Genomic DNA, 25,472 nt, shown 5'->3' with positions numbered 1-25,472 from the left:
GGTCCTCTATCGGAAAGAGCAGTCAGGTCCTGTATCGGAGAGAGAGAGCAGTCAGGTCTTCTATCGGAGAGAGAGCAGTCAGGTCCTGTATCGGAGAGAGAGCAGTCAGGTCCTGTATCGGAGAGAGAGCACTCAGGTCCTCTATCGGAGAGAGCAGTCAGGTCCTGTATCGGAGAGAGCAGTGAGGTCCTCTATCGGATAGAGAGCAGTCAGGTTCTCTATCGGAGAGAGAGAGCAGTCAGGTCCTGTATCGGAGAGAGAGCAGTCAGGTCCTCTATCGGAGAGAGAGAGAAGTCATGTCCTCTATCGGAGACAGCAGTCAGGTCCTCTATCGGAGAGAGAGCAGTCAGGTCCTCCATCGGAGAGAGAGAGCAGTCAGGTCCTCTATCGGAGAGAGAGAGCAGTCAGGTCCTCTGTCGGAGAGAGAGAGCAGTCAGGTCCTCTATCGGAGAGAGCAGTCAGGTCCTCTATCGGAGAGTGCAGTCAGGTCCTCTATCGGAGAGAGAGCAGTCAGGTCCTCTATCGGAGAGAGAGAGCAGTCAGGTCCTCTGTCGGAGAGAGAGAGCAGTCAGGTCCTGTATCGGAGAGAGCAGTCAGGTCCTCTATCGGAGAGAGAGAGCAGTCAGGTCCTCCGTCGGAGAGAGCGAGCAGTCAGGTCCTCTATCAGAGAGAGAGAACAGTCAGGTTCTGTATCGGAGAGAGAGAGCAGTCCATGTCCTCAGTTGGTGAGAGAGCAGTCAGGTCCTCTGTCGGAGAGAGAGCAGTCAGGTCCTCTATCGGAGAGAGAGAGCATTCAGGTCCTCTGTCGGAGAGAGAGAGCAGTCAGGTCCTGTATCGGAGAGAGAGCAGTCACGTACTGTATCAGAGAGGGAGCAGTCAGGTCCTCTATCGGCGAGAGAGAGCAGGCAGGTCCTCAGTCGGAGAGAGCAGTCAGGTCCTGTATCGGAGAGAGAGCAGTCAGGTCCTGTATCGGAGAGAGAGCAGTCAGGTCCTTTATCGGAGAGAGAGAGAGCAGTCAGGTCCTGTATCGGAGAGAGAGCAGTCAGGTCCTGTATCGGACAGAGAGAGCAGTCATGTCCTGTATCGGAGAGAGCGAGAGCAGTCAGGTCCTCCATCGGAGAAAGAGAGCAGTCAGGTCCTCTATCGGAGAGAGAGCAGTCAGGTCCTGTATCGGAGAGAGAGAGCAGTCAGGTCCTGTATCGGAGAGAGAGCAGTCAGGTCCTGTATCGGAGAGAGGGCACTCAGGTCCTCTATCGGAGAGAGCAGTCAGGTCCTCTATCGGAGAGAGAGCTGTCAGGTCCTGTATTGGAGAGGGAGCAGTGAGGTCCTGTATCGGAGAGAGAGAGCAGTCAGTTCCTCAATCGGAGTGAGCAGTCAGGTCCTCTATCGGAGAGAGAGAGCAGTCAGGTCCTCTATCGGAGAGAGAGAGCAGTCAGGTCCTGTATCGGAGAGAGAGCAGTCAGGTCCTGTATCGGAGAGAGAGCAGTCAGGTTCTGTATCGGAGAGAGAGCACTCAGGTCCTCTATCGGAGAGAGCAGTCAGGTCCTGTATTGGAGAGAGCAGTGAGGTCCTCTATCGGAGAGAGAGCACTCAGGTCCTCTATCGGAGAGAGCAGTCAGGTCCTGTATTGGAGAGAGCAGTGAGGTCCTCTGTCGGAGAGAGAGAGCAGTCAGGTCCTCTATCGGAGAGAGCAGTAAGGTCCTCTGTCGGAGAGTGCAGTCAGGTCCTCTATCGGAGTGAGAGCAGTCAGGTCCTCTATTGGAGAGAGAGAGCAGTCAGGTCCTCTGTCGGAGAGAGAGAGCAGTCAAGTCCTGTGTCGGAGAGAGAGAGCAGTCAGGTCCTCTATCGGAGAGAGCAGTCAGGTCCTCTATCGGAGTGAGAGCAGTCAGGTCCTCTATCGGAGAGAGAGAGCAGTCAGGTCCTCTGTCGGAGAGAGAGAGCAGTCAGGTCCTGTATCGGTGAGAGAGCAGTCACGTCCTGTATCAGAGAGGGAGCAGTCTGTTCGTGTATCAGAGAGAGTAGTCAGGTCTGTCGGAGAGAGAGCAGTCAGGTCCTCTATCGGAGAGAGAGTGCAGTCAGTTCCTCTATCGGAGAGAGAGAGCAGTCAGGTACTCTGTCGGAGAGATAGAGCAGTCAGGTCCTCTGTCGGAGAGAGAGAGCAGTCAGGTCCTGTATCGGAGAGAGAGAGCAGTCAGGTCCTGTATCGGAGAGAGAGAGCAGTCAGGTCCTGTATCGGAGAGAGAGTAGTCAGGTCCTGTATCGGAGAGAGAGCAGTCAGGTCCTGTATCGGAGAGAGAGCAGTCAGGTCCTGTATCGGAGAGAGAGAGAGCAGTCAGGTCCTCTATCGGAGAGAGAGCAGTCAGGTCCTGTATCGGAGAGAGAGCAGTCAGGTCCTCTATCGGAGAGAGAGCTGTCAGGTCCTCTATCGGAGAGGGAGCAGTCAGGTCCTGTATCGGAGAGAGAGCAGTCAGGTCCTCTATCGGAGAGAGCAGTCAGGTCCTCTATCGGAGAGAGCAGTCAGGTCCTCTATCGGAGAGAGTGAGCAGTCAGGTCCTGTATCGGAGAGAGAGCAGTCAGGTCCTGTATCGGAGAGAGAGCAGTCAGGTCCTCTATCGGAAAGAGCAGTCAGGTCCTGTATCGGAGAGAGAGAGCAGTCAGGTCTTCTATCGGAGAGAGAGCAGTCAGGTCCTGTATCGGAGAGAGAGCAGTCAGGTCCTGTATCGGAGAGAGAGCACTCAGGTCCTCTATCGGAGAGAGCAGTCAGGTCCTGTATCGGAGAGAGCAGTGAGGTCCTCTATCGGATAGAGAGCAGTCAGGTTCTCTATCGGAGAGAGAGAGCAGTCAGGTCCTGTATCGGAGAGAGAGCAGTCAGGTCCTCTATCGGAGAGAGAGAGAAGTCATGTCCTCTATCGGAGACAGCAGTCAGGTCCTCTATCGGAGAGAGAGCAGTCAGGTCCTCCATCGGAGAGAGAGAGCAGTCAGGTCCTCTATCGGAGAGAGAGAGCAGTCAGGTCCTCTGTCGGAGAGAGAGAGCAGTCAGGTCCTCTATCGGAGAGAGCAGTCAGGTCCTCTATCGGAGAGTGCAGTCAGGTCCTCTATCGGAGAGAGAGCAGTCAGGTCCTCTATCGGAGAGAGAGAGCAGTCAGGTCCTCTGTCGGAGAGAGAGAGCAGTCAGGTCCTGTATCGGAGAGAGCAGTCAGGTCCTCTATCGGAGAGAGAGAGCAGTCAGGTCCTCCGTCGGAGAGAGCGAGCAGTCAGGTCCTCTATCAGAGAGAGAGAACAGTCAGGTTCTGTATCGGAGAGAGAGAGCAGTCAGGTCCTGTATCGGAGAGAGAGAGCAGACAGGTCCTCTATCAGAGAGAGAGCAGTCAGGTCCTCTTTCGGAGAGAGAGAGCAGTCAGGTCCTGTATCGGAGAAAGAGCAGTCAGGTCCTGTATCGGAGAGAGAGCAGTCAGGTCCTCTATCGGAGAGAGAGAGCAGTCAGGTCCTGTATCGGAGAGAGAGAGCAGTCAGGTCCTGAATCGGAGAGAGAGCAGTCAAGTCCTGTATCGGAGAGAGAGCAGTCAGGTCCTGTATCGGAGAGAGGGCACGCAGGTCCTCTATCGGAGAGAGCAGTCAGGTCCTCTATCGGAGAGAGAGCAGTCAGGTCCTCTATCGGAGAGAGAGCAGTGAGGTCCTCTATTGGAGAGAGAGAGCAGTCAGTTCCTCTGTCGGAGAGAGAGAGCAGTCAGGTCCTGTATCGGAGAGAGAGCAGTCTGTTCCTGTATCAGAGAGAGTAGTCAGGTCTGTCGGAGAGAGAGCAGTCAGGTCCTCTATCGGAGAGAGAGTGCCGTCAGTTCCTCTATCGGAGAGAGAGAGAGCAGTCAGGTCCTCTGTCGGAGAGAGAGAGCAGTCAGGTCCTCTTTCGGAGAGAGAGAGCAGTCAGGTCCTGTATCGGAGAGAGAGAGCAGTCAGGTCCTGTATCGGAGAGAGAGAGCAGTCAGGTCCTCAGTTGGTGAGAGAGCAGTCAGGTCCTCTGTCGGAGAGAGAGCAGTCAAGTCCTGTATCGGAGAGACAGAGCCGTCAGGTCCTGTATCGGAGAGAGAGAGAGAGCAGTCAGGTCCTCAGTCGGAGAGAGCAGTCAGGTCCTGTATCGGTGAGAGAGAGTAGTCAGGTCCTGTATCGGAGAGAGAGCAGTCAGGTCCTGTATCGGAGAGAGAGCAGTCAGGTCCTGTATCGGAGAGAGAGCAGTCAGGTCCTCTATCGGAGAGAGAGAGCAGTCAGGTCCTGTATCGGAGAGAGAGAGCAGTCAGGTCCTGAATCGGAGAGAGAGCAGTCAGGTCTGTATCGGAGAGAGAGCAGTCAGGTCCTGTATCAGAGAGAGCAGTCAGGTCCTCTATCGGAGAGAGAGAGCAGTCAGGTCCTGTATTTTGCGGCGAGAGAGAGCAGTCAGGTCCTCAGTGGTGAGAGAGTAGTCGGGTCCTCTGTCGGAGAGAGAGCAGTCAAGTCCTGTATCGGAGAGAGAGAGCCGTCAGGTCCTGTATCGGAGAGAGAGCAGTCAGGTCCTCAGTCGGAAGAGCAGTCAGGTCCTGTATCGGAGAGAGAGCAGTCAGGTCCTCAGTCGGAAGAGCAGTCAGGTCCTGTATCGGAGAGAGAGCAGTCAGGTCCTCTATGGGAGAGAGAGCAGTCAGGTCCTGTATCGGAGAGAGAGCAGTCAGGTCCTGTATCGGAGAGAGAGCAGTCAGGTCCTGTATCGGAGAGAGAGAGAGCAGTCAGGTCCTGTATCGGAGAGTGAGCAGTCAGGTCCTGTATCGGAGAGAGAGCAGTCAGGTCCTGTATCGGACAGAGAGAGCAGTCATGTCCTGTATCGGAGAGAGAGAGAGCAGTCAGGTCCTCCATCGGAGAGAGAGAGCAGTCAGGTCCTCTATCTGAGAGAGAGCAGTCAGGTCCTCTATCGGAGAGAGAGAGCAGTCAGGTCCTGTATCGGAGAGAGAGTAGTCATGTCCTGTATCGGAGAGAGAGCAGTCAGGTCCTGTATCGGAGAGAGAGAGAGCAGTCAGGTCCTCCATCGGAGAGAGAGAGCAGTCAGGTCCTCTATCGGAGAGAGAGCTGTCAGGTCCTGTATCGGAGAGGGAGCAGTCAGGTCCTGTATCGGAGAGAGAGCAGTCAGTTCCTGCATCGGAGAGAGCAGTCAGGTCCTCTATCGGAGAGAGAGAGAGCAGTCAGGTCCTCCATCGGAGAGAGAGAGCAGTCAGGTCCTGTATCGGAGAGAGAGCAGTCAGGTCCTGTATCGGAGAGAGAGCAGTCAGGTCCTGTATCGGAGAGAGAGAGAGCAGTCAGGTCCTGTATCGGAGAGTGAGCAGTCAGGTCCTGTATCGGAGAGAGAGCAGTCAGGTCCTGTATCGGACAGAGAGAGCAGTCATGTCCTGTATCGGAGAGAGAGAGAGCAGTCAGGTCATCCATCGGAGAGAGAGAGCAGTCAGGTCCTCTATCTGAGAGAGAGCAGTCAGGTCCTCTATCGGAGAGAGAGAGCAGTCAGGTCCTGTATCGGAGAGAGAGTAGTCATGTCCTGTATCGGAGAGAGAGAGAGCAGTCAGGTCCTCCATCGGAGAGAGAGAGCAGTCAGGTCCTCTATCGGAGAGAGCAGTCAGGTCCTCTATCGGAGAGAGCAGTCAGGTCCTCTATCGGAGAGAGTGAGCAGTCAGGTCCTGTATCGGAGAGAGAGCAGTCAGGTCCTGTATCGGAGAGAGAGCAGTCAGGTCCTCTATCGGAGAGAGCAGTCAGGTCCTGTATCGGAGAGAGAGAGCAGTCAGGTCTTCTATCGGAGAGAGAGCAGTCAGGTCCTGTATCGGAGAGAGAGCAGTCAGGTCCTGTATCTGAGAGAGAGCACTCAGGTCCTCTATCGGAGAGAGCAGTCAGGTCCTGTATCGGAGAGAGCAGTGAGGTCCACTATCGGATAGAGAGCAGTCAGGTTCTCTATCGGAGAGAGAGAGCAGTCAGGTCCTGTATCGGAGAGAGCAGTCAGGTCCTCTTATCGGATAGAGAGCAGTCAGGTTCTCTATCGGAGAGAGAGAGCAGTCAGGTCCTCTGTCAGAGAGAGAGGGAAGTCATGTCCTCTATCGGAGAGAGAGAGAAGTCATGTCCTCTATCAGAGACAGCAGTCAGGTCCTGTATCGGAGAGAGAGCAGTCAGGTCCTGTATCGGAGAGAGAGCAGTCAGGTCCTGTATCGGAGTGAGAGCAGTCAGGTCCTGTATCGGAGAGAGAGCAGTCTGGTCTTGTATCGGAGAGAGAGCAGTCAGGTCCTCTATCGGAGAGAGAGAGAAGTCATGTCCTCTATCGGAGACAGCAGTCAGGTCCTCTATCGGAGAGAGAGCAGTCAGGTCCTGTATCGGAGAGAGAGCACTCAGGTCCTCTATCGGAGAGAGAGCAGTCTGGTCTTGTATCGGAGAGAGAGCAGTCAGGTCCTCTATCGGAGAGAGAGCAGTCAGGTCCTGTATCGGAGAGAGAGCAGTCAGGTCCTGTATCGGAGAGAGAGAGCAGTCAGATCCTCTATCGGAGAGAGAGAGCACAGGTCCTGTATCGGAGAGAGAGAGCAGTCAGGTCCTCCATCGGAGAGAGAGAGCAGTCAGGTCCTCTATCGGAGAGAGAGAGCTGTCAGGTCCTCTGTCGGAGAGAGAGAGCAGTCAGGTCCTCTATCGGAGAGAGCAGTCAGGTCCACTATCGGAGAGAGCAGTCAGGTCCTCTATCGGAGAGAGAGCAGTCAGGTCCTCTATCGGAGAGAGAGAGCAGTCAGGTCCTCTGTCGGAGAGAGCGAGCAGTCAGGTCCTCTATCGGAGAGAGAGAACAGTCAGGTTCTGTATCGGAGAGAGAGAGCAGTCAGGTCCTTTATCGGAGAGAGAGCAGTCAGGTCCTGTATCGGAGAGAGAGAGCAGACAGGTCCTCTATCAGAGAGAGAGCAGTCAGGTCCTCTGTCGGAGAGAGAGAGCAGTCAGGTCCTGTATCGGAGAAAGAGCAGTCAGGTCCTGTATCGGAGAGAGAGCAGTCAGGTCCTCTATCGGAGAGAGAGAGCAGTCAGGTCCTGTATCGGAGAGAGAGAGCAGTCAGGTCCTGAATCGGAGAGAGAGCAGTCAGGTCCTGTATCGGAGAGAGAGCAGTCAGGTCCTGTATCAGAGAGAGCAGTCAGGTCCTCTATCGGAGAGAGAGAGCAGTCAGGTCCTGTATCGGAGAGAGAGAGCAGTCAGGTCCTCAGTTGGTGAGAGAGCAGTCAGGTCCTCTGTCGGAGAGAGAGCAGTCAAGTCCTGTATCGGAGAGAGAGAGCCGTCAGGTCCTGTATCGGAGAGAGAGCAGTCAGGTCCTTAGTCGGAAGAGCAGTCAGGTCCTGTATCGGAGAGAGAGCAGTCAGGTCCTGTATCGGAGAGAGAGAGAGCAGTCAGGTCCTGTATCGGAGAGAGAGAGAGAGCAGTCAGGTTCTCAGTCGGAGAGAGGGCACTCAGGTCCTCTATCGGAGAGAGCAGTCAGGTCCTCTATCGGAGAGAGAGCAGTCAGGTCCTCTATCGGAGAGAGAGCAGTCAGGTCCTCTATTGGAGAGAGAGAGCAGTCAGGTCCTCTGTCGGAGAGAGAGAGCAGTCAGGTCCTGTATCGGAGAGAGAGAGAGCAGTCAGGTCCTCCATCGGAGAGAGAGAGCAGTCAGGTCCTCTATCGGAGAGAGAGCTGTCAGGTCCTGTATCGGAGAGGGAGCAGTCAGGTCCTCTATCGGAGAGAGAGAGCAGTCAGGTCCTCTGTCGAAGAGAGAGAGCAGTCAGGTCCTGTATCGGTGAGAGAGCAGTCACGTCCTGTATCAGAGAGGGAGCAGTCTGTTCGTGTATCAGAGAGAGTAGTCAGGTCTGTCGGAGAGAGAGCAGTCAGGTCCTCTATCGGAGAGAGAGTGCAGTCAGTTCCTCTATCGGAGAGAGAGAGCAGTCAGGTACTCTGTCGGAGAGATAGAGCAGTCAGGTCCTCTGTCGGAGAGAGAGAGCAGTCAGGTCCTGTATCGGAGAGAGAGAGCAGTCAGGTCCTGTATCGGAGAGAGAGAGCAGTCAGGTCCTGTATCGGAGAGAGAGTAGTCAGGTCCTGTATCGGAGAGAGAGCAGTCAGGTCCTGTATCGGAGAGAGAGCAGTCAGGTCCTGTATCGGAGAGAGAGAGAGCAGTCAGGTCCTCTATCGGAGAGAGAGCAGTCAGGTCCTGTATCGGAGAGAGAGCAGTCAGGTCCTCTATCGGAGAGAGAGCTGTCAGGTCCTCTATCGGAGAGGGAGCAGTCAGGTCCTGTATCGGAGAGAGAGCAGTCAGGTCCTCTATCGGAGAGAGCAGTCAGGTCCTCTATCGGAGAGAGCAGTCAGGTCCTCTATCGGAGAGAGTGAGCAGTCAGGTCCTGTATCGGAGAGAGAGCAGTCAGGTCCTGTATCGGAGAGAGAGCAGTCAGGTCCTCTATCGGAAAGAGCAGTCAGGTCCTGTATCGGAGAGAGAGAGCAGTCAGGTCTTCTATCGGAGAGAGAGCAGTCAGGTCCTGTATCGGAGAGAGAGCAGTCAGGTCCTGTATCGGAGAGAGAGCACTCAGGTCCTCTATCGGAGAGAGCAGTCAGGTCCTGTATCGGAGAGAGCAGTGAGGTCCTCTATCGGATAGAGAGCAGTCAGGTTCTCTATCGGAGAGAGAGAGCAGTCAGGTCCTGTATCGGAGAGAGAGCAGTCAGGTCCTCTATCGGAGAGAGAGAGAAGTCATGTCCTCTATCGGAGACAGCAGTCAGGTCCTCTATCGGAGAGAGAGCAGTCAGGTCCTCCATCGGAGAGAGAGAGCAGTCAGGTCCTCTATCGGAGAGAGAGAGCAGTCAGGTCCTCTGTCGGAGAGAGAGAGCAGTCAGGTCCTCTATCGGAGAGAGCAGTCAGGTCCTCTATCGGAGAGTGCAGTCAGGTCCTCTATCGGAGAGAGAGCAGTCAGGTCCTCTATCGGAGAGAGAGAGCAGTCAGGTCCTCTGTCGGAGAGAGAGAGCAGTCAGGTCCTGTATCGGAGAGAGCAGTCAGGTCCTCTATCGGAGAGAGAGAGCAGTCAGGTCCTCCGTCGGAGAGAGCGAGCAGTCAGGTCCTCTATCAGAGAGAGAGAACAGTCAGGTTCTGTATCGGAGAGAGAGAGCAGTCAGGTCCTCAGTTGGTGAGAGAGCAGTCAGGTCCTCTGTCGGAGAGAGAGCAGTCAGGTCCTCTATCGGAGAGAGAGAGCATTCAGGTCCTCTGTCGGAGAGAGAGAGCAGTCAGGTCCTGTATCGGAGAGAGAGCAGTCACGTACTGTATCAGAGAGGGAGCAGTCAGGTCCTCTATCGGCGAGAGAGAGCAGGCAGGTCCTCAGTCGGAGAGAGCAGTCAGGTCCTGTATCGGAGAGAGAGCAGTCAGGTCCTGTATCGGAGAGAGAGCAGTCAGGTCCTGTATCGGAGAGAGAGAGAGCAGTCAGGTCCTGTATCGGAGAGAGAGCAGTCAGGTCCTGTATCGGACAGAGAGAGCAGTCATGTCCTGTATCGGAGAGAGCGAGAGCAGTCAGGTCCTCCATCGGAGAAAGAGAGCAGTCAGGTCCTCTATCGGAGAGAGAGCAGTCAGGTCCTGTATCGGAGAGAGAGAGCAGTCAGGTCCTGTATCGGAGAGAGAGCAGTCAGGTCCTGTATCGGAGAGAGGGCACTCAGGTCCTCTATCGGAGAGAGCAGTCAGGTCCTCTATCGGAGAGAGAGCTGTCAGGTCCTGTATTGGAGAGGGAGCAGTGAGGTCCTGTATCGGAGAGAGAGAGCAGTCAGTTCCTCAATCGGAGTGAGCAGTCAGGTCCTCTATCGGAGAGAGAGAGCAGTCAGGTCCTCTATCGGAGAGAGAGAGCAGTCAGGTCCTGTATCGGAGAGAGAGCAGTCAGGTCCTGTATCGGAGAGAGAGCAGTCAGGTTCTGTATCGGAGAGAGAGCACTCAGGTCCTCTATCGGAGAGAGCAGTCAGGTCCTGTATTGGAGAGAGCAGTGAGGTCCTCTATCGGAGAGAGAGCACTCAGGTCCTCTATCGGAGAGAGCAGTCAGGTCCTGTATTGGAGAGAGCAGTGAGGTCCTCTGTCGGAGAGAGAGAGCAGTCAGGTCCTCTATCGGAGAGAGCAGTAAGGTCCTCTGTCGGAGAGTGCAGTCAGGTCCTCTATCGGAGTGAGAGCAGTCAGGTCCTCTATTGGAGAGAGAGAGCAGTCAGGTCCTCTGTCGGAGAGAGAGAGCAGTCAAGTCCTGTGTCGGAGAGAGAGAGCAGTCAGGTCCTCTATCGGAGAGAGCAGTCAGGTCCTCTATCGGAGTGAGAGCAGTCAGGTCCTCTATCGGAGAGAGAGAGCAGTCAGGTCCTCTGTCGGAGAGAGAGAGCAGTCAGGTCCTGTATCGGTGAGAGAGCAGTCACGTCCTGTATCAGAGAGGGAGCAGTCTGTTCGTGTATCAGAGAGAGTAGTCAGGTCTGTCGGAGAGAGAGCAGTCAGGTCCTCTATCGGAGAGAGAGTGCAGTCAGTTCCTCTATCGGAGAGAGAGAGCAGTCAGGTACTCTGTCGGAGAGATAGAGCAGTCAGGTCCTCTGTCGGAGAGAGAGAGCAGTCAGGTCCTGTATCGGAGAGAGAGAGCAGTCAGGTCCTGTATCGGAGAGAGAGAGCAGTCAGGTCCTGTATCGGAGAGAGAGTAGTCAGGTCCTGTATCGGAGAGAGAGCAGTCAGGTCCTGTATCGGAGAGAGAGCAGTCAGGTCCTGTATCGGAGAGAGAGAGAGCAGTCAGGTCCTCTATCGGAGAGAGAGCAGTCAGGTCCTGTATCGGAGAGAGAGCAGTCAGGTCCTCTATCGGAGAGAGAGCTGTCAGGTCCTCTATCGGAGAGGGAGCAGTCAGGTCCTGTATCGGAGAGAGAGCAGTCAGGTCCTCTATCGGAGAGAGCAGTCAGGTCCTCTATCGGAGAGAGCAGTCAGGTCCTCTATCGGAGAGAGTGAGCAGTCAGGTCCTGTATCGGAGAGAGAGCAGTCAGGTCCTGTATCGGAGAGAGAGCAGTCAGGTCCTCTATCGGAAAGAGCAGTCAGGTCCTGTATCGGAGAGAGAGAGCAGTCAGGTCTTCTATCGGAGAGAGAGCAGTCAGGTCCTGTATCGGAGAGAGAGCAGTCAGGTCCTGTATCGGAGAGAGAGCACTCAGGTCCTCTATCGGAGAGAGCAGTCAGGTCCTGTATCGGAGAGAGCAGTGAGGTCCTCTATCGGATAGAGAGCAGTCAGGTTCTCTATCGGAGAGAGAGAGCAGTCAGGTCCTGTATCGGAGAGAGAGCAGTCAGGTCCTCTATCGGAGAGAGAGAGAAGTCATGTCCTCTATCGGAGACAGCAGTCAGGTCCTCTATCGGAGAGAGAGCAGTCAGGTCCTCCATCGGAGAGAGAGAGCAGTCAGGTCCTCTATCGGAGAGAGAGAGCAGTCAGGTCCTCTGTCGGAGAGAGAGAGCAGTCAGGTCCTCTATCGGAGAGAGCAGTCAGGTCCTCTATCGGAGAGTGCAGTCAGGTCCTCTATCGGAGAGAGAGCAGTCAGGTCCTCTATCGGAGAGAGAGAGCAGTCATGTCCTCTGTCGGAGAGAGAGAGCAGTCAGGTCCTGTATCGGAGAGAGCAGTCAGGTCCTCTATCGGAGAGAGAGAGCAGTCAGGTCCTCCGTCGGAGAGAGCGAGCAGTCAGGTCCTCTATCAGAGAGAGAGAACAGTCAGGTTCTGTATCGGAGAGAGAGAGCAGTCAGGTCCTGTATCGGAGAGAGAGAGCAGACAGGTCCTCTATCAGAGAGAGAGCAGTCAGGTCCTCTTTCGGAGAGAGAGAGCAGTCAGGTCCTGTATCGGAGAAAGAGCAGTCAGGTCCTGTATCGGAGAGAGAGCAGTCAGGTCCTCTATCGGAGAGAGAGAGCAGTCAGGTCCTGTATCGGAGAGAGAGAGCAGTCAGGTCCTGAATCGGAGAGAGAGCAGTCAAGTCCTGTATCGGAGAGAGAGCAGTCAGGTCCTGTATCGGAGAGAGGGCACGCAGGTCCTCTATCGGAGAGAGCAGTCAGGTCCTCTATCGGAGAGAGAGCAGTCAGGTCCTCTATCGGAGAGAGAGCAGTGAGGTCCTCTATTGGAGAGAGAGAGCAGTCAGTTCCTCTGTCGGAGAGAGAGAGCAGTCAGGTCCTGTATCGGAGAGAGAGCAGTCTGTTCCTGTATCAGAGAGAGTAGTCAGGTCTGTCGGAGAGAGAGCAGTCAGGTCCTCTATCGGAGAGAGAGTGCAGTCAGTTCCTCTATCGGAGAGAGAGAGAGCAGTCAGGTCCTCTGTCGGAGAGAGAGAGCAGTCAGGTCCTCTTTCGGAGAGAGAGAGCAGTCAGGTCCTGTATCGGAGAGAGAGAGCAGTCAGGTCCTGTATCGGAGAGAGAGAGCAGTCAGGTCCTCAGTTGGTGAGAGAGCAGTCAGGTCCTCTGTCGGAGAGAGAGCAGTCAAGTCCTGTATCGGAGAGACAGAGCCGTCAGGTCCTGTATCGGAGAGAGAGAGAGAGCAGTCAGGTCCTCAGTCGGAGAGAGCAGTCAGGTCCTGTATCGGTGAGAGAGAGTAGTCAGGTCCTGTATCGGAGAGAGAGCAGTCAGGTCCTGTATCGGAGAGAGAGCAGTCAGGTCCTGTATCGGAGAGAGAGCAGTCAGGTCCTCTATCGGAGAGAGAGAGCAGTCAGGTCCTGTATCGGAGAGAGAGAGCAGTCAGGTCCTGAATCGGAGAGAGAGCAGTCAGGTCCTGTATCGGAGAGAGAGCAGTCAGGTCCTGTATCAGAGAGAGCAGTCAGGTCCTCTATCGGAGAGAGAGAGCAGTCAGGTCCTGTATCGGCGAGAGAGAGCAGTCAGGTCCTCAGTTGGTGAGAGAGTAGTCGGGTCCTCTGTCGGAGAGAGAGCAGTCAAGTCCTGTATCGGAGAGAGAGAGCCGTCAGGTCCTGTATCGGAGAGAGAGCAGTCAGGTCCTCAGTCGGAAGAGCAGTCAGGTCCTGTATCGGAGAGAGAGCAGTCAGGTCCTCAGTCGGAAGAGCAGTCAGGTCCTGTATCGGAGAGAGAGCAGTCAGGTCCTCTATGGGAGAGAGAGCAGTCAGGTCCTGTATCGGAGAGAGAGCAGTCAGGTCCTGTATCGGAGAGAGAGCAGTCAGGTCCTGTATCGGAGAGAGAGAGAGCAGTCAGGTCCTGTATCGGAGAGTGAGCAGTCAGGTCCTGTATCGGAGAGAGAGCAGTCAGGTCCTGTATCGGACAGAGAGAGCAGTCATGTCCTGTATCGGAGAGAGAGAGAGCAGTCAGGTCCTCCATCGGAGAGAGAGAGCAGTCAGGTCCTCTATCTGAGAGAGAGCAGTCAGGTCCTCTATCGGAGAGAGAGAGCAGTCAGGTCCTGTATCGGAGAGAGAGTAGTCATGTCCTGTATCGGAGAGAGAGCAGTCAGGTCCTGTATCGGAGAGAGAGAGAGCAGTCAGGTCCTCCATCGGAGAGAGAGAGCAGTCAGGTCCTCTATCGGAGAGAGAGCTGTCAGGTCCTGTATCGGAGAGGGAGCAGTCAGGTCCTGTATCGGAGAGAGAGCAGTCAGTTCCTGCATCGGAGAGAGCAGTCAGGTCCTCTATCGGAGAGAGAGAGAGCAGTCAGGTCCTCCATCGGAGAGAGAGAGCAGTCAGGTCCTGTATCGGAGAGAGAGCAGTCAGGTCCTGTATCGGAGAGAGAGCAGTCAGGTCCTGTATCGGAGAGAGAGAGAGCAGTCAGGTCCTGTATCGGAGAGTGAGCAGTCAGGTCCTGTATCGGAGAGAGAGCAGTCAGGTCCTGTATCGGACAGAGAGAGCAGTCATGTCCTGTATCGGAGAGAGAGAGAGCAGTCAGGTCATCCATCGGAGAGAGAGAGCAGTCAGGTCCTCTATCTGAGAGAGAGCAGTCAGGTCCTCTATCGGAGAGAGAGAGCAGTCAGGTCCTGTATCGGAGAGAGAGTAGTCATGTCCTGTATCGGAGAGAGAGAGAGCAGTCAGGTCCTCCATCGGAGAGAGAGAGCAGTCAGGTCCTCTATCGGAGAGAGCAGTCAGGTCCTCTATCGGAGAGAGCAGTCAGGTCCTCTATCGGAGAGAGTGAGCAGTCAGGTCCTGTATCGGAGAGAGAGCAGTCAGGTCCTGTATCGGAGAGAGAGCAGTCAGGTCCTCTATCGGAGAGAGCAGTCAGGTCCTGTATCGGAGAGAGAGAGCAGTCAGGTCTTCTATCGGAGAGAGAGCAGTCAGGTCCTGTATCGGAGAGAGAGCAGTCAGGTCCTGTATCTGAGAGAGAGCACTCAGGTCCTCTATCGGAGAGAGCAGTCAGGTCCTGTATCGGAGAGAGCAGTGAGGTCCACTATCGGATAGAGAGCAGTCAGGTTCTCTATCGGAGAGAGAGAGCCGTCAGGTCCTGTATCGGAGAGAGCAGTCAGGTCCTCTTATCGGATAGAGAGCAGTCAGGTTCTCTATCGGAGAGAGAGAGCAGTCAGGTCCTCTGTCAGAGAGAGAGGGAAGTCATGTCCTCTATCGGAGAGAGAGAGAAGTCATGTCCTCTATCAGAGACAGCAGTCAGGTCCTGTATCGGAGAGAGAGCAGTCAGGTCCTGTATCGGAGAGAGAGCAGTCAGGTCCTGTATCGGAGTGAGAGCAGTCAGGTCCTGTATCGGAGAGAGAGCAGTCTGGTCTTGTATCGGAGAGAGAGCAGTCAGGTCCTCTATCGGAGAGAGAGAGAAGTCATGTCCTCTATCGGAGACAGCAGTCAGGTCCTCTATCGGAGAGAGAGCAGTCAGGTCCTGTATCGGAGAGAGAGCACTCAGGTCCTCTATCGGAGAGAGAGCAGTCTGGTCTTGTATCGGAGAGAGAGCAGTCAGGTCCTCTATCGGAGAGAGAGCAGTCAGGTCCTGTATCGGAGAGAGAGCAGTCAGGTCCTGTATCGGAGAGAGAGAGCAGTCAGATCCTCTATCGGAGAGAGAGAGCACAGGTCCTGTATCGGAGAGAGAGAGCAGTCAGGTCCTCCATCGGAGAGAGAGAGCAGTCAGGTCCTCTATCGGAGAGAGAGAGCTGTCAGGTCCTCTGTCGGAGAGAGAGAGCAGTCAGGTCCTCTATCGGAGAGAGCAGTCAGGTCCACTATCGGAGAGAGCAGTCAGGTCCTCTATCGGAGAGAGAGCAGTCAGGTCCTCTATCGGAGAGAGAGAGCAGTCAGGTCCTCTGTCGGAGAGAGCGAGCAGTCAGGTCCTCTATCGGAGAGAGAGAACAGTCAGGTCCTGTATCGGAGAGAGAGAGCAGTCAGGTCCTGTATCGGAGAGAGAGCTGTCAGGTCCTCTATCGGAGAGGGAGCAGTCAGGTCCTGTATCGGAGAGAGAGCAGTCAGGTCCTCTATCGGAGAGAGCAGTCAGGTCCTCTATCGGAGAGAGCAGTCAGGTCCTCTATCGGAGAGAGTGAGCAGTCAGGTCCTGTATCGGAGAGAGAGCAGTCAGGTCCTGTATCGGAGAGAGAGCAGTCAGGTCCTCTATCGGAAAGAGCAGTCAGGTCCTGTATCGGAGAGAGAGAGCAGTCAGGTCTTCTATCGGAGAGAGAGCAGTCAGGTCCTGTATCGGAGAGAGAGCAGTCAGGTCCTGTATCGGAGAGAGAGCACTCAGGTCCTCTATCGGAGAGAGCAGTCAGGTCCTGTATCGGAGAGAGCAGTGAGGTCCTCTATCGGATAGAGAGCAGTCAGGTTCTCTATCGGAGAGAGAGAGCAGTCAGGTCCTGTATCGGAGAGAGAGCAGTCAGGTCCTCTATCGGAGAGAGAGAGAAGTCATGTCCTCTATCGGAGACAGCAGTCAGGTCCTCTATCGGAGAGAGAGCAGTCAGGTCCTCCATCGGAGAGAGAGAGCAGTCAGGTCCTCTATCGGAGAGAGAGAGCAGTCAGGTCCTCTGTCGGAGAGAGAGAGCAGTCAGGTCCTCTATCGGAGAGAGCAGTCAGGTCCTCTATCGGAGAGTGCAGTCAGGTCCTCTATCGGAGAGAGAGCAGTCAGGTCCTCTATCGGAGAGAGAGAGCAGTCAGGTCCTCTGTCGGAGAGAGAGAGCAGTCAGGTCCTGTATCGGAGAGAGCAGTCAGGTCCTCTATCGGAGAGAGAGAGCAGTCAGGTCCTCCGTCGGAGAGAGCGAGCAGTCAGGTCCTCTATCAGAGAGAGAGAACAGTCAGGTTCTGTATCGGAGAGAGAGAGCAGTCAGGTCCTCAGTTGGTGAGAGAGCAGTCAGGTCCTCTGTCGGAGAGAGAGCAGTCAGGTCCTCTATCGGAGAGAGAGAGCATTCAGGTCCTCTGTCGGAGAGAGAGAGCAGTCAGGTCCTGTATCGGAGAGAGAGCAGTCACGTACTGTATCAGAGAGGGAGCAGTCAGGTCCTCTATCGGCGAGAGAGAGCAGGCAGGTCCTCAGTCGGAGAGAGCAGTCAGGTCCTGTATCGGAGAGAGAGCAGTCAGGTCCTGTATCGGAGAGAGAGCAGTCAGGTCCTGTATCGGAGAGAGAGAGAGCAGTCAGGTCCTGTATCGGAGAGAGAGCAGTCAGGTCCTGTATCGGACAGAGAGAGCAGTCATGTCCTGTATCGGAGAGAGCGAGAGCAGTCAGGTCCTCCATCGGAGAAAGAGAGCAGTCAGGTCCTCTATCGGAGAGAGAGCAGTCAGGTCCTGTATCGGAGAGAGAGAGCAGTCAGGTCCTGTATCGGAGAGAGAGCAGTCAGGTCCTGTATCGGAGAGAGGGCACTCAGGTCCTCTATCGGAGAGAGCAGTCAGGTCCTCTATCGGAGAGAGAGCTGTCAGGTCCTGTATTGGAGAGGGAGCAGTGAGGTCCTGTATCGGAGAGAGAGAGCAGTCAGTTCCTCAATCGGAGTGAGCAGTCAGGTCCTCTATCGGAGAGAGAGAGCAGTCAGGTCCTCTATCGGAGAGAGAGAGCAGTCAGGTCCTGTATCGGAGAGAGAGCAGTCAGGTCCTGTATCGGAGAGAGAGCAGTCAGGTTCTGTATCGGAGAGAGAGCACTCAGGTCCTCTATCGGAGAGAGCAGTCAGGTCCTGTATTGGAGAGAGCAGTGAGGTCCTCTATCGGAGAGAGAGCACTCAGGTCCTCTATCGGAGAGAGCAGTCAGGTCCTGTATTGGAGAGAGCAGTGAGGTCCTCTGTCGGAGAGAGAGAGCAGTCAGGTCCTCTATCGGAGAGAGCAGTAAGGTCCTCTGTCGGAGAGTGCAGTCAGGTCCTCTATCGGAGTGAGAGCAGTCAGGTCCTCTATTGGAGAGAGAGAGCAGTCAGGTCCTCTGTCGGAGAGAGAGAGCAGTCAAGTCCTGTGTCGGAGAGAGAGAGCAGTCAGGTCCTCTATCGGAGAGAGCAGTCAGGTCCTCTATCGGAGTGAGAGCAGTCAGGTCCTCTATCGGAGAGAGAGAGCAGTCAGGTCCTCTGTCGGAGAGAGAGAGCAGTCAGGTCCTGTATCGGTGAGAGAGCAGTCACGTCCTGTATCAGAGAGGGAGCAGTCTGTTCGTGTATCAGAGAGAGTAGTCAGGTCTGTCGGAGAGAGAGCAGTCAGGTCCTCTATCGGAGAGAGAGTGCAGTCAGTTCCTCTATCGGAGAGAGAGAGCAGTCAGGTACTCTGTCGGAGAGATAGAGCAGTCAGGTCCTCTGTCGGAGAGAGAGAGCAGTCAGGTCCTGTATCGGAGAGAGAGAGCAGTCAGGTCCTGTATCGGAGAGAGAGAGCAGTCAGGTCCTGTATCGGAGAGAGAGTAGTCAGGTCCTGTATCGGAGAGAGAGCAGTCAGGTCCTGTATCGGAGAGAGAGCAGTCAGGTCCTGTATCGGAGAGAGAGAGAGCAGTCAGGTCCTCTATCGGAGAGAGAGCAGTCAGGTCCTGTATCGGAGAGAGAGCAGTCAGGTCCTCTATCGGAGAGAGAGCTGTCAGGTCCTCTATCGGAGAGGGAGCAGTCAGGTCCTGTATCGGAGAGAGAGCAGTCAGGTCCTCTATCGGAGAGAGCAGTCAGGTCCTCTATCGGAGAGAGCAGTCAGGTCCTCTATCGGAGAGAGTGAGCAGTCAGGTCCTGTATCGGAGAGAGAGCAGTCAGGTCCTGTATCGGAGAGAGAGCAGTCAGGTCCTCTATCGGAAAGAGCAGTCAGGTCCTGTATCGGAGAGAGAGAGCAGTCAGGTCTTCTATCGGAGAGAGAGCAGTCAGGTCCTGTATCGGAGAGAGAGCAGTCAGGTCCTGTATCGGAGAGAGAGCACTCAGGTCCTCTATCGGAGAGAGCAGTCAGGTCCTGTATCGGAGAGAGCAGTGAGGTCCTCTATCGGATAGAGAGCAGTCAGGTTCTCTATCGGAGAGAGAGAGCAGTCAGGTCCTGTATCGGAGAGAGAGCAGTCAGGTCCTCTATCGGAGAGAGAGAGAAGTCATGTCCTCTATCGGAGACAGCAGTCAGGTCCTCTATCGGAGAGAGAGCAGTCAGGTCCTCCATCGGAGAGAGAGAGCAGTCAGGTCCTCTATCGGAGAGAGAGAGCAGTCAGGTCCTCTGTCGGAGAGAGAGAGCAGTCAGGTCCTCTATCGGAGAGAGCAGTCAGGTCCTCTATCGGAGAGTGCAGTCAGGTCCTCTATCGGAGAGAGAGCAGTCAGGTCCTCTATCGGAGAGAGAGAGCAGTCATGTCCTCTGTCGGAGAGAGAGAGCAGTCAGGTCCTGTATCGGAGAGAGCAGTCAGGTCCTCTATCGGAGAGAGAGAGCAGTCAGGTCCTCCGTCGGAGAGAGCGAGCAGTCAGGTCCTCTATCAGAGAGAGAGAACAGTCAGGTTCTGTATCGGAGAGAGAGAGCAGTCAGGTCCTGTATCGGAGAGAGAGAGCAGACAGGTCCTCTATCAGAGAGAGAGCAGTCAGGTCCTCTTTCGGAGAGAGAGAGCAGTCAGGTCCTGTATCGGAGAAAGAGCAGTCAGGTCCTGTATCGGAGAGAGAGCAGTCAGGTCCTCTATCGGAGAGAGAGAGCAGTCAGGTCCTGTATCGGAGAGAGAGAGCAGTCAGGTCCTGAATCGGAGAGAGAGCAGTCAAGTCCTGTATCGGAGAGAGAGCAGTCAGGTCCTGTATCGGAGAGAGGGCACGCAGGTCCTCTATCGGAGAGAGCAGTCAGGTCCTCTATCGGAGAGAGAGCAGTCAGGTCCTCTATCGGAGAGAGAGCAGTGAGGTCCTCTATTGGAGAGAGAGAGCAGTCAGTTCCTCTGTCGGAGAGAGAGAGCAGTCAGGTCCTGTATCGGAGAGAGAGCAGTCTGTTCCTGTATCAGAGAGAGTAGTCAGGTCTGTCGGAGAGAGAGCAGTCAGGTCCTCTATCGGAGAGAGAGTGCAGTCAGTTCCTCTATCGGAGAGAGAGAGAGCAGTCAGGTCCTCTGTCGGAGAGAGAGAGCAGTCAGGTCCTCTTTCGGAGAGAGAGAGCAGTCAGGTCCTGTATCGGAGAGAGAGAGCAGTCAGGTCCTGTATCGGAGAGAGAGAGCAGTCAGGTCCTCAGTTGGTGAGAGAGCAGTCAGGTCCTCTGTCGGAGAGAGAGCAGTCAAGTCCTGTATCGGAGAGACAGAGCCGTCAGGTCCTGTATCGGAGAGAGAGAGAGAGCAGTCAGGTCCTCAGTCGGAGAGAGCAGTCAGGTCCTGTATCGGTGAGAGAGAGTAGTCAGGTCCTGTATCGGAGAGAGAGCAGTCAGGTCCTGTATCGGAGAGAGAGCAGTCAGGTCCTGTATCGGAGAGAGAGCAGTCAGGTCCTCTATCGGAGAGAGAGAGCAGTCAGGTCCTGTATCGGAGAGAGAGAGCAGTCAGGTCCTGAATCGGAGAGAGAGCAGTCAGGTCCTGTATCGGAGAGAGAGCAGTCAGGTCCTGTATCAGAGAGAGCAGTCAGGTCCTCTATCGGAGAGAGAGAGCAGTCAGGTCCTGTATCGGCGAGAGAGAGCAGTCAGGTCCTCAGTTGGTGAGAGAGTTGTCGGGTCCTCTGTCGGAGAGAGAGCAGTCAAGTCCTGTATCGGAGAGAGAGAGCCGTCAGGTCCTGTATCGGAGAGAGAGCAGTCAGGTCCTCAGTCGGAAGAGCAGTCAGGTCCTGTATCGGAGAGAGAGCAGTCAGGTCCTCAGTCGGAAGAGCAGTCAGGTCCTGTATCGGAGAGAGAGCAGTCAGGTCCTCTATGGGAGAGAGAGCAGTCAGGTCCTGTATCGGAGAGAGAGCAGTCAGGTCCTGTATCGGAGAGAGAGCAGTCAGGTCCTGTATCGGAGAGAGAGAGAGCAGTCAGGTCCTGTATCGGAGAGTGAGCAGTCAGGTCCTGTATCGGAGAGAGAGCAGTCAGGTCCTGTATCGGACAGAGAGAGCAGTCATGTCCTGTATCGGAGAGAGAGAGAGCAGTCAGGTCCTCCATCGGAGAGAGAGAGCAGTCAGGTCCTCTATCTGAGAGAGAGCAGTCAGGTCCTCTATCGGAGAGAGAGAGCAGTCAGGTCCTGTATCGGAGAGAGAGTAGTCATGTCCTGTATCGGAGAGAGAGCAGTCAGGTCCTGTATCGGAGAGAGAGAGAGCAGTCAGGTCCTCCATCGGAGAGAGAGAGCAGTCAGGTCCTCTATCGGAGAGAGAGCTGTCAGGTCCTGTATCGGAGAGGGAGCAGTCAGGTCCTGTATCGGAGAGAGAGCAGTCAGTTCCTGCATCGGAGAGAGCAGTCAGGTCCTCTATCGGAGAGAGAGAGAGCAGTCAGGTCCTCCATCGGAGAGAGAGAGCAGTCAGGTCCTGTATCGGAGAGAGAGCAGTCAGGTCCTGTATCGGAGAGAGAGCAGTCAGGTCCTGTATCGGAGAGAGAGAGAGCAGTCAGGTCCTGTATCGGAGAGTGAGCAGTCAGGTCCTGTATCGGAGAGAGAGCAGTCAGGTCCTGTATCGGACAGAGAGAGCAGTCATGTCCTGTATCGGAGAGAGAGAGAGCAGTCAGGTCATCCATCGGAGAGAGAGAGCAGTCAGGTCCTCTATCTGAGAGAGAGCAGTCAGGTCCTCTATCGGAGAGAGAGAGCAGTCAGGTCCTGTATCGGAGAGAGAGTAGTCATGTCCTGTATCGGAGAGAGAGAGAGCAGTCAGGTCCTCCATCGGAGAGAGAGAGCAGTCAGGTCCTCTATCGGAGAGAGCAGTCAGGTCCTCTATCGGAGAGAGCAGTCAGGTCCTCTATCGGAGAGAGTGAGCAGTCAGGTCCTGTATCGGAGAGAGAGCAGTCAGGTCCTGTATCGGAGAGAGAGCAGTCAGGTCCTCTATCGGAGAGAGCAGTCAGGTCCTGTATCGGAGAGAGAGAGCAGTCAGGTCTTCTATCGGAGAGAGAGCAGTCAGGTCCTGTATCGGAGAGAGAGCAGTCAGGTCCTGTATCTGAGAGAGAGCACTCAGGTCCTCTATCGGAGAGAGCAGTCAGGTCCTGTATCGGAGAGAGCAGTGAGGTCCACTATCGGATAGAGAGCAGTCAGGTTCTCTATCGGAGAGAGAGAGCCGTCAGGTCCTGTATCGGAGAGAGCAGTCAGGTCCTCTTATCGGATAGAGAGCAGTCAGGTTCTCTATCGGAGAGAGAGAGCAGTCAGGTCCTCTGTCAGAGAGAGAGGGAAGTCATGTCCTCTATCGGAGAGAGAGAGAAGTCATGTCCTCTATCAGAGACAGCAGTCAGGTCCTGTATCGGAGAGAGAGCAGTCAGGTCCTGTATCGGAGAGAGAGCAGTCAGGTCCTGTATCGGAGTGAGAGCAGTCAGGTCCTGTATCGGAGAGAGAGCAGTCTGGTCTTGTATCGGAGAGAGAGCAGTCAGGTCCTCTATCGGAGAGAGAGAGAAGTCATGTCCTCTATCGGAGACAGCAGTCAGGTCCTCTATCGGAGAGAGAGCAGTCAGGTCCTGTATCGGAGAGAGAGCACTCAGGTCCTCTATCGGAGAGAGAGCAGTCTGGTCTTGTATCGGAGAGAGAGCAGTCAGGTCCTCTATCGGAGAGAGAGCAGTCAGGTCCTGTATCGGAGAGAGAGCAGTCAGGTCCTGTATCGGAGAGAGAGAGCAGTCAGATCCTCTATCGGAGAGAGAGAGCACAGGTCCTGTATCGGAGAGAGAGAGCAGTCAGGTCCTCCATCGGAGAGAGAGAGCAGTCAGGTCCTCTATCGGAGAGAGAGAGCTGTCAGGTCCTCTGTCGGAGAGAGAGAGCAGTCAGGTCCTCTATCGGAGAGAGCAGTCAGGTCCACTATCGGAGAGAGCAGTCAGGTCCTCTATCGGAGAGAGAGCAGTCAGGTCCTCTATCGGAGAGAGAGAGCAGTCAGGTCCTCTGTCGGAGAGAGCGAGCAGTCAGGTCCTCTATCGGAGAGAGAGAACAGTCAGGTTCTGTATCGGAGAGAGAGAGCAGTCAGGTCCTTTATCGGAGAGAGAGCAGTCAGGTCCTGTATCGGAGAGAGAGAGCAGACAGGTCCTCTATCAGAGAGAGAGCAGTCAGGTCCTCTGTCGGAGAGAGAGAGCAGTCAGGTCCTGTATCGGAGAAAGAGCAGTCAGGTCCTGTATCGGAGAGAGAGCAGTCAGGTCCTCTATCGGAGAGAGAGAGCAGTCAGGTCCTGTATCGGAGAGAGAGAGCAGTCAGGTCCTGAATCGGAGAGAGAGCAGTCAGGTCCTGTATCGGAGAGAGAGCAGTCAGGTCCTGTATCAGAGAGAGCAGTCAGGTCCTCTATCGGAGAGAGAGAGCAGTCAGGTCCTGTATCGGAGAGAGAGAGCAGTCAGGTCCTCAGTTGGTGAGAGAGCAGTCAGGTCCTCTGTCGGAGAGAGAGCAGTCAAGTCCTGTATCGGAGAGAGAGAGCCGTCAGGTCCTGTATCGGAGAGAGAGCAGTCAGGTCCTTAGTCGGAAGAGCAGTCAGGTCCTGTATCGGAGAGAGAGCAGTCAGGTCCTGTATCGGAGAGAGAGAGAGCAGTCAGGTCCTGTATCGGAGAGAGAGAGAGAGCAGTCAGGTTCTCAGTCGGAGAGAGGGCACTCAGGTCCTCTATCGGAGAGAGCAGTCAGGTCCTCTATCGGAGAGAGAGCAGTCAGGTCCTCTATCGGAGAGAGAGCAGTCAGGTCCTCTATTGGAGAGAGAGAGCAGTCAGGTCCTCTGTCGGAGAGAGAGAGCAGTCAGGTCCTGTATCGGAGAGAGAGAGAGCAGTCAGGTCCTCCATCGGAGAGAGAGAGCAGTCAGGTCCTCTATCGGAGAGAGAGCTGTCAGGTCCTGTATCGGAGAGGGAGCAGTCAGGTCCTGTATCGGAGAGAGAGCAGTCAGTTCCTGAATCGGAGAGAGCAGTCAGGTCCTCTATCGGAGAGAGAGAGCAGTCAGGTCCTCTATCGGAGAGAGAGAGCAGTCAGGTCCTGTATCGGAGAGAGAGCAGTCAGGTCCTGTATCGGAGAGAGAGCCGTCAGGTTCTGTATCGGAGAGAGAGCACTCAGGTCCTCTATCGGAGAGAGCAGTCAGGTCCTGTATCGGAGAGAGCAGTGAGGTCCTCTATCGGAGAGAGAGCAGTCAGGTTCTCTATCAGAGAGAGAGAGCAGTCAGGTCCTCAATCGGAGAGAGCAGTCAGGTCCTCTATCGGAGAGAGAGCTGTCAGGTCCTCTATCGGAGAGAGAGAGAGCAGTCAGGTCTGTCGGAGAGAGAGAGCAGTCAGGTCCTCTGTCGGAGAGAGAGAGCAGTCTGTTCCTGTATCAGAGAGAGTAGTCAGGTCTGTCGGAGAGAGAGCAGTCAGGTCCTCTATCGGAGAGAGAGTGCAGTCAGTTCCTCTATCGGAGAGAGAGAGCAGTCAGGTCCTCTATCGGAGAGAGAGAGCAGTCAGGTCCTCTGTCGGAGAGAGAGAGCAGTCAGGTCCTGTATCGGAGAGAGAGAGCAGTCAGGTCCTGTATCGGAGAGAGAGAGCAGTCAGGTCCTGTATCGGAGAGAGAGTAGTCAGGTCCTGTATCGGAGAGAGAGCAGTCAGGTCCTGTATCGGAGAGAGAGCAGTCAGGTCCTGTATCGGAGAGAGAGAGAGCAGTCAGGTCCTCTATCGGAGAGAGAGCAGTCAGGTCCTGTATTGGAGAGGGAGCAGTCAGGTCCTGTATCGGAGAGAGAGCAGTCAGGTCCTGTATCGGAGAGAGAGCACTCAGGTCCTCTATCGGAGAGAGCAGTCAGGTCCTGTATCGGAGAGAGCAGTGAGGTCCTCTATCGGATAGAGAGCAGTCAGGTTCTCTATCGGAGAGAGAGAGCAGTCAGGTCCTGTATCGGAGAGAGCAGTCAGGTCCTCTATCGGATAGAGAGCAGTCAGGTTCTCCATCGGAGAGAGAGAGCAGTCAGGTCCTCTGTCGGAGAGAGAGGGATGTCATGTCCTCTATCGGAGAGAGAGAGAAGTCATGTCCTCTATCGGAGACAGCAGTCAGGTCCTCTATCGGAGAGAGAGCAGTCAGGTCCTGTATCGGAGAGTGAGCAGTCAGGTCCTCTATCGGAGAGAGAGCAGTCTGGTTTTGTATAGGAGAGAGAGCAGTCAGGTCCTCTATCGGAGAGAGAGCAGTGAGGTCCTGTATCGGAGAGAGAGCAGTCAGGTCCTGTATCGGAGAGAGAGAGCAGTCAGGTCCTCTATCGGAGAGAGAGAGCACAGGTCCTGTATCGGAGAGAGAGAGCAGTCAGGTCCTCCATCGGAGAGAGAGAGCAGTCAGGTCCTCTATCGGAGAGAGAGAGCAGTCAGGTCCTGTATTGGAGAGAGAGAGCAGTCAGGTTCTGTATCGGAGAGAGAGCGGTCAGTTCCTGTATCGGAGAGAGAGCAGTCAGGTCCTGTATCGGAGAGAGAGAGTGCAGTCAGGTTCTGTATCGGAGAGAGAGCAGTCAGGTCCTGTATCGGAGAGAGAGCAGTCAGGTCCTGTATCGGAGAGAGAGAGCAGTCAGGTCCTGTATCGGAGAGAGAGAGCAGTCAGGTCCTCAGTTGGTGAGAGAGCAGTCTGGTCCTCAGTTGGTGAGAGAGCAGTCAGGTCCTCCATCGGAGAGAGAGAGCAGTCAGGTCCTGTATCGGAGAGAGAGCAGTCAGGTCCTGTATCAGAGAGAGCAGTCAGGTCCTCTATCGGAGAGGGAGCAGTCAGGTCCTCTATCGGAGAGATTGCAATCAGTTCCTCAATCGGAGAGAGCAGTCAGGTCCTCTATCGGAGAGAGTGAGCAGTCAGGTCCTCTATCGGAGAGAGAGCAGTCAGGTCCTGTTTCGGAGAGAGAGCAGTCAGGTCCTGTATCGGAGAGAGAGAGCAGTCAGGTCCTCTATCGGAGAAAGAGCAGTCAGGTCCTGTATCAGAGAGAGAGAGTAGTCAGGTATCGGAGAGAGAGAGCAGTCAGGTCCTCTATCGGAGAAAGAGCAGTCAGGTCCTGTATCGGAGAGAGAGAGTAGTTAGGTCCTGTATCGGAGAGAGAGCTGTGAGGTCCTCTATCGGAGAGAGAGCAGTGAGGTGCTGTATCGGAGAGAGAGAGCAGTCAGGTCCTGTATCGGAGAGAGA

The 25,472-nt window shown here is 55.0% G+C and overlaps 2 protein-coding genes across 3 annotated transcripts; both read left to right on the top strand.

The window, feature by feature from the left end:
* The first annotated feature begins 5,429 nt into the window (after positions 1-5,429).
* LOC132379321 (uncharacterized) lies at positions 5,430-7,374 on the top strand. The gene is made up of 2 exons (XM_059947030.1): positions 5,430-6,744; positions 6,888-7,374. Exons 1-2 carry the CDS (start codon positions 6,089-6,091, stop codon positions 7,234-7,236), a joined length of 1,005 nt encoding a protein of 334 aa, XP_059803013.1. The 5' UTR covers positions 5,430-6,088; the 3' UTR covers positions 7,237-7,374.
* A 13,566-nt stretch (positions 7,375-20,940) lies between these two features.
* On the top strand, positions 20,941-22,741 carry LOC132379322 (uncharacterized). 2 transcript variants are annotated; one of them, XM_059947032.1, is made up of 2 exons: positions 20,941-21,649; positions 21,731-22,741. In XM_059947032.1, the coding sequence occupies exons 1-2, from the start codon at positions 21,623-21,625 to the stop codon at positions 22,739-22,741; spliced, it is 1,038 nt and encodes a 345-aa protein (XP_059803015.1). In that variant the 5' UTR covers positions 20,941-21,622. The 2 variants fall into 2 exon arrangements, with proteins under 2 accessions (XP_059803015.1, XP_059803016.1); XM_059947033.1 differs by having other exon boundaries at positions 21,477-21,946; positions 22,115-22,741.
* Positions 22,742-25,472: the final 2,731 nt, after the last annotated feature.

The sequence above is a fragment of the Hypanus sabinus genome, chromosome 22 (genome assembly GCF_030144855.1).
Source record: "Hypanus sabinus isolate sHypSab1 chromosome 22, sHypSab1.hap1, whole genome shotgun sequence".
Taxonomy (NCBI): domain Eukaryota; kingdom Metazoa; phylum Chordata; class Chondrichthyes; order Myliobatiformes; family Dasyatidae; genus Hypanus; species Hypanus sabinus.
The sequence above is the reverse complement of the archived record's forward strand: the minus strand, read 5'-3'. Positions and strand labels throughout refer to the sequence as shown.